A 13,819-nucleotide genomic window follows, 5' to 3' on the forward strand; every position below is an offset into this window, starting at 1 on the left:
ATCTTTTTTCCCCCCCGATCTTCATGTTGCTAACCTTGGTTTGCTTTATTATCCTGTCTAGTTTAGTTTTGCATCTTTCCTTAGATAACTTATGCAGCAGATTAATGTATTGACTTTCTCTGCTGCTGTGTTTGCTGCTGCAGACTGAACTCGTAATTGTTCCATGATAAGATCCTCGAACAGCGGCAAATACTGTACGGATGTGAAGTATGTGTATAGATTGGGCATGGGTAGCCAAAATTTAAAAAGCACACCTGCCTCTGAAATTTTTTTAATAGAAAAATTAGCCGTCAGTTAGTCTGTGTCCCAGATTCAATGAGATTGACATCTGGTGCAGGCACTTACTTAAACCATTGAAAATGATCGTGTTTTCTTCTCAGCTATTGGGCTGTTGTTCTGAATTGTCTTGTGCCATATGGTTTCATCGAGGCTGCTGTTTCTGCAAGTTGAAACACTCTTGCACAGCTCCCATCTTCAAACTGTAGACGTTGATATTACTTGTGTATAGAAACGTAGACAATAGGAGCAGGAGGATGCCAGTCGGCCCTTTGAGAATGCTCCACCATTCGTTATGACTGTGGCTGATCATCCAACTCGCTGGCCTAATCGTGCCTATTCCCCCCCATATCTTTTGATCCCCTTTGCTCCAAGTGCTATATCTGCCATCCCAGAAATCAGTCAAGGACATCCTTCCTCGGGTAAGGTGACTAAAACTGCACACAATATTCCTGTGTGGCCTCACGAAGGCCCTGTTTAATTGCAGCAAGACATCCCTACTCCTGTACCCGAATCCTCTTGCAATGAAGGCCAACATACCATTTGCCTTCTTACTGCCTGCTGCACCTGGATGCTTACCTTCAGCGACTGGTGTACGAGGATACCCAGGTCTTGTACATTCCCCTCTCCTAATTTATGGCCAGTCAAATAATAGTCTGCCGTCCCATTTTTATTATCAAAGTGGATAATCTGTATTATCCTACACTTGCCATTCATTTGCCCACTCGCTCCACTTGTTCAAACCACACCAGAGGATCTCTGCATCCTCCTTGCAGCTCCCCCCCCACACACACACCACAAATTTTGTCATCTACAAATATGAAGATATTTAATTTTGATCCCTCTAAATCATTAATATATAGCGAATAGCTGGAGTCCCAGCACCAATCTCTATGATACCCCACTAGTCACTGCCTGCCATTTGGAAAAAGATCTGTTAATTCCTAATCTTTGTTTCCTGCCTCCCAACCAGTTTCCTATTCATCTCACGACACTACCACTAATGCCATGCGCTTTAATTTTACACGCTCATCTCTTCTGCAGGACTTTGTCAAAAGCCATCTGAAAGTCCAAATAAACCATATCCACTGGCTCCCCTTGTCAACTCTACTGGCTGCATCCTCAAAGAATACCAGTAGATTTGTGAAGCATGATTTTTCTTTCATACATTCCCTGCATGCCTGCCTGGAGTCTGAGCCTGTGGTGTGACCACTTCTCTATTCTTGCTATCCACAACACAATCTGCCTCATGGATGCTCCATCGTGTCTTAGCTACAGCTCCTGCTCCGAGACCCGGGCTTCCAGGAGCTGCAGCTGAAGACACTTCCTGTGTACATGTTGGCCCTGGACACTGGAAATGTTCTTGACCTCCCACATGGAGCAAGAGGAACAAACCATGGCGTTGAGCTCTCCTAACAGGACTTATCTCTCTAAATTAAACTGTTGGAAGATGCTTCATATTAAATTATATCCAGATCTCTAGGGCCCTTCTTTCCTGCTCCTCGTTACTACCAATCATAGCCCTTACAAATTACAAACCAAGAAAAGTATTTTTAACTATAAGTGATAAGCAGGGCAAGAGCATAGAATTACATAGAACATACAGTGCGGAAGGAGGCCATTCAGTCCATCGAGTCTGCACCGACCCACATTAAGCCCTCACTTCCACCCTATCCCTGTAACCCAATAACCCTTCCGAACCGTTTTGGACACTAAGGGCAACTTAGCATGGTCAATCCACCTAACCTGTACGTCTTTGGACTGTGGGAGGAAACTGGAACACCCAGAGAAAACCCACGCAGACACGGGGAGAACGTGCAAACTCCGCAAAGACAGTGACCCAGCGGGGAATCTAACCTGGGACCTTGGTGCTGTGAAGCCACAGTGCTAACCACTTGAGCTACCACTGAAGATTTGAAAAGTTACAAACCAAGAAGAAAAAGCAAAAAAACACCCCTTCTCACTCTTTTTTCAAATTCCAGATACCCACACTCGAAGTGTTCTCTCCCACTGCTCGTGCACAAAGCTTACTGGGAGTATGCTCTGAAGCCTCTTTCTTTTAAAAAGAAATAAATAAATTTAGAGTACCTATTTTTTTTACACTTGAGGGGCAATTTGATGTGGCCAATCCACCTGCCCTACACATCTTTTTGGGTTGTGGGGGTAGAACCCACGCAGACATGGGGAGAATGTGCAAGCTCCATATGGACAGTGGGCCGGGATCGAACCCGGGTTCTCAGTGCCGTGAGGCAGCAGTGCATCCCTGCATGCCTGCCTGGAGTCTGAGCCTGCGGTGTGACCACTTCTCTATACTTGCTATCCACAACACAATCTGCCTCATGGATGCTCCATCGTGTCTTAGCTACAGCTCCTGCTCCGAGACCCGGGCTTCCAGGAGCTGCAACTGAAGACACTTCCTGTGTACATGTTGGCCCTGGACACTGGAAATGTTCTTGACCTCCCACATGGAGAAAGAGGAACAAACCACGGCTTTGAGCTCTCCCAACAGGACTTACCCTCTGAATTGAACTGAAGCCTCTTTCTTAAATAGAGCTGAGATGACTCAGACGGTGCTGACCGAATACACAATAACGTCAACTCGAGCTTTGGAATTCGAATTGGAAACCAGTACCAATTTTTCCTCGTGTTGGGTGGTGAGGGTCAGTCTAGCATGCTACAATTGCTGTCCAATCTGCGATGAACTAACGCAGCAATGCTTGGGAGTTGAACATGGCACCACTGTTTTGTATTTCTACTTGACCGTAAGGTTGGATGTGACCTATCCTATAAACTTCATTTAATCAATGTTTTGGAGCTCCATTACGTTCTGCGGCAAGTTAGCAGAATATGGGGTCATTATAGGTGGTCAGTAATTTCCTTGCACATTAAGTCATCACTTTCCATCATTTACAAAAAATAGCAATACAGATCATATATTTCCTCAAAGGAAAGAGGGAAGGGAAATCTAAAAATGTTACTTCGTGATGCTCAGACTTGCTTGTGAAGATTGGTTTATTCTATTGAATTAGGAACTGAGGGCGATTTGCACATTGTAGAATAAGTGTGTGGAGAACATTTGCTAGCCGCGAGTTTTTTCCCTTTCCCCTCTTCCTTTTTTCAGTTTCCTCATTGTTTTTATAGTTGTTAGTAGCAGTGCACACTGAGGCATAATTTTGTGCATTAATAATGCCAATGGTACTCCAAGTTTACTGTCATTTATACTGTGCAAATTGACAGGAGAACTGAATGTCCACTGTCAGCTGCACTATGTTCAAAATAACAAACACCATTTTATACCTTGCCACAAAACAGCAAAATGGACTGACTGGTGCTGTTGGGAGACAGCCAATCAAGTCTTCTGCCAACATGTATCTTGCAAATCACAGCCTACTTAGACCATAAGACATCGGGTCTACTCTGCCATTCAATCATGGCTGATATGTTCCTCATCTCCATTCTCCCCATAACCCCTGATCCCCATTGTAATCAAGAACACCAGATTTGTGTTTGAAGTGCAGTTACCTACGGGGCTACAGACCAAGAGCTGGAAGGTGGAATCAGACAGGATAGTTCTTTCTTGGAACATAAGAACTCTGAGTTGGCAGTTTAGCCCCTTGAGCCTGATCCACGTTCAATGCGATCATGGCTGATCTCATCATGGCCTCAGCTCCACCATCCTGCCTGTTTTCGGTAACCTTCAACCCATTACTAATTAAAAATCTATCTAACTCCTCAAATTTACTCACTGTCTCAGCATCCACTGCACTCTGGCGTAGCAAAATCCACAGATTCATGACCCGTTGGAAGTTTCCCCGCATCTCTGTTTTAAGTTTGCGACCTCTTATCCTGAGACTATGATCTCTCGTTCTAGAATGCCCCACAAGAGAGAGGATCTGCTCCACGCCTACTTTATCCATTCTTCTGTCATCTTATATACCTCAATTTGATCTCCCCTCATTCTTCTAAACTCAAGAGTAAAGGCCTAAACTGCTCAATCGCCCTTCATAAGACAAAGCCCATATAACAAAGAACAAAGAAAATTACAGTGCAGGAACAGGCCCTTCGGCCCTCCAAGCCTGCACCGATGCAGATCCTTTATCTAAACCTGTTGCCTATTTTCCAAGGTCTACTTCTCTCTGTTCCCCACCCGTTCATATATCTGTCCAGATGCATCTTAAATAATGCTATCGTACCCGCCTCTACCACCTCCGCTGGCAAAGCATTCCAGGCACCCACCACCCTCTGCGTAAAAAAACTTTCCACGCACATCTCCCTTAAACTTTTCCCCTCTCACCTTGAAATCGTGACCCCTTGTAATTGACACCCCCACCCTTGGAAAAAGCTTGTTGCTATCCACCCTGTCCATACCTCTCATAATTTTGTAGACTCAATCAGGTCTCTCCTCAACCTCCGTCTTTCCAATGAAAACAATCCTAATCTACTCAACCTTTCTTCATAGCTAGCACCCTCCATACCAGGCAACATCCTGGTGAACCTCCTCTGCACCCTCTCTAAAGCATCCACATCCTTCTGGTAATGTGGCGACCAGAACTGCACGCAGTATTCCAAATGTGGCCTAACCAAAGTCCGATACAACTGTAACATGACCTGCCGACTCTTGTACTCAATACCCCGTCTGATTGAAGGCAAGCATGCTGTATGCCTTCTTGACCACTCCATCGACCTGCGTTGCCACCTTCAGGGTACAATGGACCTGAACTCCCAGGTCTCTCTGTACATCAATTTTCCCCAGGACTCTTCCATTGACCATATAGTCTGCTCTATAGGCTGCTTTCGGGCAGCAGGGTAGCATGGTGGTTAGCATAAATGCTTCACAGCTCCAGGGTCCCAGGTTCGATTCCCGGCTGGGTCACTGTCTGTGTGGAGTCTGCACGTCCTCCCCCTGTTTGCGTGGGTTTCCTCCGGGTGCTCCGGTTTCCTCCCACAGTCCAAAGATGTGCAGGTTAGGTGGATTGGCCATGCTAAATTGCCCGTAGTGTCCTAATAAAAGTAAGGTTAAGGGGGGGTTGTTGGGTTACGGGTATAGGGTGGATACGTGGGTTTGAGTAGGGTGATCATGGCTGGGCACAACATTGAGGGCCGAAGGGCCTGTTCTGTGCTGTACTGTTCTATGTCCTATGTTGAGTTAGATCTTCCAAAATGTATCACCTCGCATTTGCCTGGATTGAACTCCATCTGCCATTTCTCTGCCCAACTCTCCAATCTATCTATATTTTGCTGTATTCTCTGACAGTCCGCCTCGCTCTCTGCAACTCCACCAATCTTAGTATCATCTGCAAACTTGCTCATCAGCCCACTTATACCTTCGTCCAGATCATTTATGTATATCACAAACAACAGTGGTCCGAGCACGGATCCCTGTGGAACGCCATTAGTCACTGTTCTCCATTTTGAGACACTCCCTTCCACCACTACTCTCTGTCTCCTGTTGCCCAGCCAGTTCTTTATCCATCTAGCTAGTACACCCTGAACCCCATACGACTTCACTTTTTCCATCAACCTGCCATGGGAAACTTTATCAAATGCTTTACTAAAGTCCATATATATGACATCTACAGCCCTTCCCTCATCAATTAACTTTGTCACTTCCTCAAAGAATTCTATTAGGTTTGTAAGACATGACCTTCCCTGCACAAAACCATGCTGCCTATCACTGATAAGTCTATTTTCTTCCAAATGTGAATAGATCCTATCCCTCAGTATCTTCTCCAACAGTTTGCCTGCCACTGATGTCAAGCTCACAGGTCTATAATTCCCTGGATTATCCCTGCTACCCTTCTTAAACAAAGGGACACATTAGTAATTCTCCAGTCCTCCAGGACCTCACCCGTGCTCAAGGATGCTGCAAAGATATCTGTTAAGGCCCCAGCTATTTTGTCCCTCGTTTCCCTCAGTAACCTGCGATAGATCCCATCCGGTCCTGGGGACTTGTCCACCGTAATGCCTTTTAGTATACCCAAAACCTCCCCCTTCCTTATGCCGACATGACCTAGCGTATTTAAACATCCATCCCTAGCCTCAACATCCATCATGTCCCTCTCCTTGGTGAATACCGATGCAAAGTACTCATTAAGAAGCTCACTCATTTCCTCTGACTCCACACATAAATTCCCTCTTTTGTCTTTGAGTGGGCCAATCCTTTCTCTAGTTACCCTCTTGCTCCTTATATACGAATAAAAGGCTTTGGGATTTTCCTTAACCCTGTTAGCCAAAGATACTTCATGACCCCTTTTAGCCCTCTTTATTGCGCGTTTGAGATGTGTCCTACTTTCCCGATATTCCTCCAAAGCTTCATCAGTTTTGAGTCGCCTCGATCTTACATATGCTTCCTTTTTCATCTTGGCTAGTCTCTCAATTCCACCCGTCATCCATGGTTCCCTAATCTTGCCATTTCTATCTCTCATTTTCACAGAAACATGTCTGTCCTGCACTCTAATCAACCTTTCCTTAAAAGACTCCCACATTTCAAATGCGCATTTACCCTTAAACAGCTGCTCCCAATCCACATTCCCAAGCTCCTGCCGAATTTTGTTATAGTTGGCCGTTCCCCAATTTAGCACTCTTCCTTTAGGACCACTCTCGTCTTTGTCCATGAGTATTCCAGAACTTATGGAATTGTGATCGTTATTCCCAAAGTAATCGCCGACTGAATCTTCAACCACCTGGCCGGGATCATTCCCCAATACCAGGTCCAGTATGGCCCCTTCCCGAGTTGGACTATTTACACACTGCTCTAAAAAACTCTCCTAGATGCTCCTTACAAATTCTGCTCCATCTACGCCTCCAACACTACAGAGTCCCATTCAATGTTGGGGAAGTTAAAATCTCCCATCACAGCCACCCTATTGCTCCTACATTGTTCTATAATCTGTCTACATATTTGTACCTCTACTTCACGCTCGCTTTTGGGAGGCCTATAGTAAAGTCCCAACAATGTTACTGCACCCTTCCTATTTCTTAGCTCTATCCATATTGCCTCAGTGCTCGAATCCTCCATCGTGCCCTCCTTAATCACAGCTGTGATATCATCTCTGACCAGTAATGCAACTCCTCCACCCCTTTTACCTCCCTCTCTATCCCCCGTGAAGCATCTATACCCTGGGATATTTAGTTGCCAGTCCTGCCCTTCCCTCAACCAAGTCTCAGTAATACCAATAACATCATATTCCCAGGTACTAATCCAAGCCCTAAATTCATCTGCCTTACCTGCTACACTTATCTCTGGAATCAATCTTGTGAACCTCTACTGAACTGCCTCCAATGCCACGACATCTTTCCTCAATTAAGGGGACCAAAACTGTGCACAATACTCCAGGTGTGGTCTCACCAATGCCTTGTATAGTTGCAACAGCACCTCTTACATTTACACTCTATGCCTTTAGCTATAAATGCCAACATTTCATTCGCTCTCTTTATTACCTGCAGTACCTGCCTGCTAGTTTTCAGTGACTCACGCACGAGGTCACCTGGATCTCTCTGCACCTCCCTCTACTTGTGGTAGACCGGAGAGGCATTATGTTAGGGTGAAACCTGTTCCAATCTGTACTATTTCATTTTGTAATTTGTATGATAACTGATCTGTTTCTTCTTGTGCCAGGACAATCGTTCACTGGAAAGTTTTTCGTCAAGCCTTACATGATGTTCATCCAATCACCTCTGGTCTGGAGGCCATGGCCTTGAAATCTACTATTGATCTGACATGTAATGACTTCATCTCCGTCTTTGAATTCGATATTTTTACTCGACTTTTTCAGGTAAATATATTAATATGTGACCATGTATGAGAGTACTCATCATCTAGTGAGCTAGTGGATAAAGGCACCGTACAATGTCTCAAAATAATTTTGATCAAAAAAATACCAGGTTAATTATCAAGGCATCAATTCTAACGCTGCATTTAACCCTGGCACCTTTGGGCTAGTGAGGGTGAATGTCTGCCCTGAATGCTACCAGGTGACCCTTGTGAAAAATTTGTATCCGTTGAGGCCAGGATCTGAGGGGTGATGCTCTCATAGTAGGGTGGCTTGTCGCCACTTGCTTTTTGTGTTCAGACATGGAGTATGTCACTTGCATAAGGTATCTGTGGAACTGTACATCCGCTTGAGTTGGTATGTGCCAAGGCATGGGGTTGGGGGAGTGCAGTTTTTGTGAGAGCTGTGGTCGGGAAATAGAGAATATAAGAACTGGTATCATTAATTAGGTAACATTAATGATTTATTTAATGTTGAAATGTGGGAGTTGAGTAAGCAAAAAGGCCCAGAAGTTGATTACTTAAATGATAAACCATGTTTACACACATAAAGAATCAAGATATGAAACATGAAATGCCTTTCCTATCTTTTATAAAAATTTTTTTTCCAATTAATAGGCAATTTAGCATGGCCAATCCACCTAACCTGTACATCTTTGCGTTGCGGGAGTAAAATCCACGCAGACACAGGGAGAATGTGCAAACTCCGGGCAGTGTCCTGGGGTCGGGACCTGGCGCCATGAGGCAGCAGTGCTAACCACTGTGCCTATGAGATGGTTTTATTTAAGGGCGTTTGTTTCAGTTTATCTCTGGTTTTAAATAGAACAAAGAACAAAGAAAAATACAGCACAGGAATAGACCCTTCGGCCCTCCAAGCCTGTACCAATCAGATGCCGATAATTTCCTCAGAAGGTTGTTGTACAATCTAGTGAAAGCTAAAATAAAGTCAGTAGGTGCCTCCAATTATGGTTAGATTTTGTACATCTGCAGGCCATGGAGATTTTTGTTAATGAATTGCAAATAGTTTTTCTGTTATAATCTTAAGGGTTGTGTGTCTAATCTCATTAACTGATGGGGTGTTCAGATAATTGCTCACACTGACTGCCAGCACAAAAATAAACTCAAATCTAAAAAAAAATGATGTTGCGAGAAGCAGCAGATAATAGAAATTCACAGATATTTTGTGCAATGTTGTTAGTGTAAAAAAAAGATTTGCAACCATGATGCCAGAATTGACGGGGTGCAAGAAAGACAAAGAAAACTGGAAGGCTTTTGCTGTAGTAAAGAAAAGACTGAGGTTGACCTGATGGAGTTGCTTAAAATTATGTAGAGGCATGATGAGGTAAATCTAGAGAAGATGTTCACATTTGTGGCGAGTCCAAAATGAAGTGCCATAAATATAAGTTAGTTGCTAATGAATCTAATATGTAAACTCAGGGATTTTTGTTACCGAGATGGTGGTGAGAATTTGGAACTCACTATTACAAGAATTGGTTGGGATGAATAGTGTAGATGTTATGGGGAAACAAGATGAGCACGAGAGAAAGATAGGAACAGAAAGATAAACCGATGGGGTGAGATGAAATAAGATGGGAGGAGGCTCATGTGGAACATGGAATAGTTAGACTGAGCTGATGATTGTACTGTTGTGAAGTTCTATCAAACCCAGTTTGTCAGTGAGAGCCCTGGCTCAGGAGTGGAGGAGAGGGTGTTGGGAGGGAGTGGTGAACTCCTGGCAAACCCCTCACAAATCCCACATCATCCCAATTTGACACATAGTGGATTGGGAATGCTAAATTGCCCCTTGGTGTCCGAAAGGTTATTTGGGGTTATGGAGATAGGATGGAGTAGGGTGCTTTTTCCAAGGGCTGGTGCAGACTCGATGAGCCGAATAGCCTCCTTCCGCACTGTAATCTATACATTGATTAGTACAACAGGCATTCCCTCCAGCACCCCACTCTATCACATCTCTTCCCCACCGTCAGGTCTTGCACTTCTTGGCCCCACAAATCAAGTTCTTTAGTTCAACAAAATGGCCACCCCCTCGACTAGGGAGTCAAACCTCGAGTGAAATACTTGTCCCATCCGTCCCTTCCTCAGCCTAACCAGATCCCTCATCTGGAGGTGGGTCTCCTGTAAAAAGATCATCTCTGCCTTCAATCTCAGGTGCGCAAAAAACCTCCTCCGCCCCATGTGCCTCAAGGTACTTCTCTACACGGTCCATTGATCCTCACAGGTGCTATTGCTCCCTCACTGGCCTTCGACCAGTCACCGTGCATCTCTTCCTTTTGGGGGTGAAATATATCTTTGAAGGCCATCAACTGTTCCCCAACTGGGCCTTTCCCACCGGTGTCGACCCCGCCCCCCCTGCAATTTTCGCAATTATTGATGCGCCACAGGTCCCCTCCAATTCCTTAGCCAGGTCTTTAACTGTATTTGCTGGGTCTGGCAGCCAATAGACATGTCAATCTTGGGGAGAATTTCTCCCGCTACACCTGCACCACTTTCCTGCCCGAGCTACCATACTAACGGGTCTCAAGGTGCTAGTTTAACACGGTGGGCTAAATAGCTGGCTTGTAATGCAGAACAATGCCAGCAGCGTGGGTTCAATTCCCGTACTGGCCTCCCCGAACAGGTGCCGGAATGTGGCGACTAGGGGCTTTTCACAGTAACTTCATTGAAGCATACTTGTGTTCCCAAACCAAATCCTTCAAGTCAGAGCTACCCTGTGTGCAGCCGCTCGCTCTATGGCTGCCACCGGATATCTGACATACCTTTTGTACCTTTTTTGTATCTTGGTGTACTTTGTTGTACCGTTGTACACTGTTGTGCCTTTTTGTACTTATTGTATGGTTTATAATTGGTTATGGTCCTTCCGGTGTACACTCGTAACAATTTTTCTAATTGTGTGTAAGGCGGTTGTGATGAGGGTTGTGGGGGAGGAATATAATTTTTATTAGTGTCACAAATAGGCTTACATGAACACTGCAATGAAGTTACTGTGAAAAGCCCCTAGTCCACAAATTCTGGCGCCTGTTTGGGTACACACAGAAGGGAGGGAGAATTTGGAATGTCCAAATTACCTAACAGCACGTCTTTCAGGACTTGTGGGAGGAAACTGGAGCACCCGGAGGAAATCCACGCAGACACGGAGAACGTGCAGACTCCGCACAGTCAGTGACCCAAGCTGAAAATCGAACCCGGGTCCCTGGCGCTGTGAAGCAACAGTGCTAACCACTGCTACTGTGCTGGGAAGACACTTGTAAATTTACAGAAGGGGCAAATAATTGGCAAATGAAGTACAACATCTAAACGCGAGGTGGTATATTTGGCAGGAAGCTTAGGGAAGTAGCTTAGGGAGGTTACCTGTTACTTATTAAAGGTGCAAGTCTAGGTTGGGGTCAAGGAACAAATGGATCGTGGAGTACAATTGCACCAATTACACATCACAGATTTGCAAGAACCTAAATATCAGCCTCCCCGGACAAGCGCAGGAATGTGGCGACTAGGGGCTTGTCACAGTAACTTCATTGAAGCCTACTCGTGATTTTCATTTCATAAAGCTATTCAAGCACTCGGCTTTATTTCTAAAGGGATAGAATTTAAAGGTAGTTGGATATTATAATCAGATGAGGAGGTGTCAAATGGCTCCCCTCTTTTCTTACCCTTGTTTGATTGTAGCAGGGTTTTTTTAAATTTGAAAGGATGCACTTGCCAATTCTGTAAGTGTTTAACTGTTTATGTGCTGTGATAACAGATGAACCAATCCAGCAGGTATTCTGTAGTGTAACAGAGGGGTTAGTTTTACTGTATTTGTACCAATTTGGGTAATATAATAAAATATACACCAACTTCCACACGTGTGCACTCTTCCAACTTCTCCCATTGAGCAGCAGACACTGCAGTGAAGTTACTGTGAAAATCCCCTAGTCCGCACGCTCCAGTGCCTGTTCGGATACATTGAGGGAGAATTCGGAATGTCCAATTCACCTAACCAGCACGTCTTTCGTGACTTGTGGGTGAAAATCGGAGCGTCCGGAGGAAAACCGCGCAGACACTGAGAATGTGAAGGCTCTCCAAAGACAGTGACTCAAGCCTGGAATTGAACCCAGGTCCCTGGTGCTGTGAAGCAACAGTGCTAACCACTGTGGGAATTATGATCTCGGACCTCGCGTCACTCTTTAGATGTCAGGTTTAGGTCGGGGCGGGCACAGTGTTGCTATATTTATCTGGTTATAAATACAGCGGTCGCCTTCCTTAATCCTAATTATGTTTTGCTCTAGAGTCGGCAGGTATCTTTCGATACCGCCACAAGGTTCAAACCCGAATACTGATCAAAGAACCAATGCACCAGTTAGTTAGTTCAAAGTCAATACTATTTATTTACACACAATAATCTCTACTCGTGCACAAATACCATAAACTAAACTATCTCTCACGCTAACGCCTATACTTAACTTCGGGTGCCCACTCAGTCAGAGGAACAATGGCCGTTGTTCGGATCTGAGGCTGTTGGATGTGAAGGTGTAACAGGAGAGCAGCTAAGGCCGTCCGTCTGATGGCGAGCGTTGACCGTGGACTGACTTGCTTCTGGTGCAGCTGGTGGACGGATCTTTCTGCTTCGAGAGCCAAGTCCAAGAGAGAGATTCTCTCTCGGGGGCTTCTTCTTATACCTGAAGGGGGCTTTGCACGCTTTTGGGTGGGCCTTGAACTTGGTCCCACTTAATTGGACCGCATCTTGATCATCGGTATCGATCTCGACCAATAAAGGGGTGGGTGCCCTGAGGGGCAAAGGGAGGGGGGAGGGGCAAAGGGAGGGGGGAGGGGCAAAGGGAGGGGGGAGGGGCAAAGGGAGGGGGAGGGGCAAAGGGAGGGGGGAGGGGCAAAGGGAGGGGGAGGGGAAAGAGGGAAAGAGGCAGGGGGGCTTTTATCAAAGGTTGTACAGGGCCCAGACTAGGGGGGAGGAGCCAGACAAGTAGTTCGGAAAAGTGTGCTGAATGTGGCCTCCGGATCAGACATGGTCCTTGAAGGGGCGGCAGCTCTCTAGTAACATTAGGAGGCTATTGAATGCGGCCATGACGCCTTCTGGCGGGCGAGTGCCTGAGGTGATCATATCTATGAAAGCGGCCTTTGACCGGGGGGAGTGGTGGTACTTCTTTGAAGTCCTTGGGTGGTTTGGGTTTGGGCCGAATGGCCTGGGCACGGCTATTGTACGTGTCCCTTGAGTGAGAGAACGAACGAGACAAATTCAGGGTATGTTGGGCTGTATAGGGGGACATGGCAGGGATGCTTGACGATTGAGCTCCAAGCTTCGAATGAGTGTCTGGGGATTGTGTTAGTAGTTTGAGAGCACAAGGTGTCTACGCTGATTTGTTTGTTGTATGGGGAGAATTATGGACATATTGGGGAAATTTGGAAACTTCTCTGGGTGTAAATTGAATTCTGGCAAAAGTGTGATCTTCCGGGTGAAAGTTCTGGGGTGGAATGTGCGTTTGTGGGCCCAGTCGTTTAGGGTTAGATTCTGATATTTAGGGATTCGGGTGGCGCATGACTGGGCCACCATGCATAAGTGGAACTTGACAGGTCTAATGGAGGGGTTAGAGGGGATTTCAAAAGATGGGACACCATGCATCTGATGTTGGCTGGTGGATACAGGTGGCAAAGAGGTATCTATTGCCAAGATTCTTGTTTATTTTCCAATCCCTCCTAATTTTATGTCCTGAGGCCTTTTTTTTTTTGAAGGATGGACATGCTGATTTTGGAGTTGGTTTG

At 45.5% G+C, this 13,819-nt stretch overlaps 1 protein-coding gene across 1 annotated transcript in view; it reads left to right on the forward strand.

The window, feature by feature from the left end:
* cbl (Cbl proto-oncogene, E3 ubiquitin protein ligase) overlaps window positions 1-13,819 on the forward strand; it is a 163,429-nt gene that overhangs the window by 73,295 nt on the left and 76,315 nt on the right. The window contains exon 3 of the mRNA XM_038778675.1: window positions 7,895-8,051. Within this exon, the coding sequence (XP_038634603.1) occupies window positions 7,895-8,051 (157 nt within the window). The remainder of the gene's footprint in view (window positions 1-7,894; window positions 8,052-13,819) is intronic.

The sequence above is a fragment of the Scyliorhinus canicula genome, chromosome 19 (assembly GCF_902713615.1).
Source record: "Scyliorhinus canicula chromosome 19, sScyCan1.1, whole genome shotgun sequence".
NCBI classification, from domain to species: Eukaryota; Metazoa; Chordata; class Chondrichthyes; order Carcharhiniformes; family Scyliorhinidae; genus Scyliorhinus; species Scyliorhinus canicula.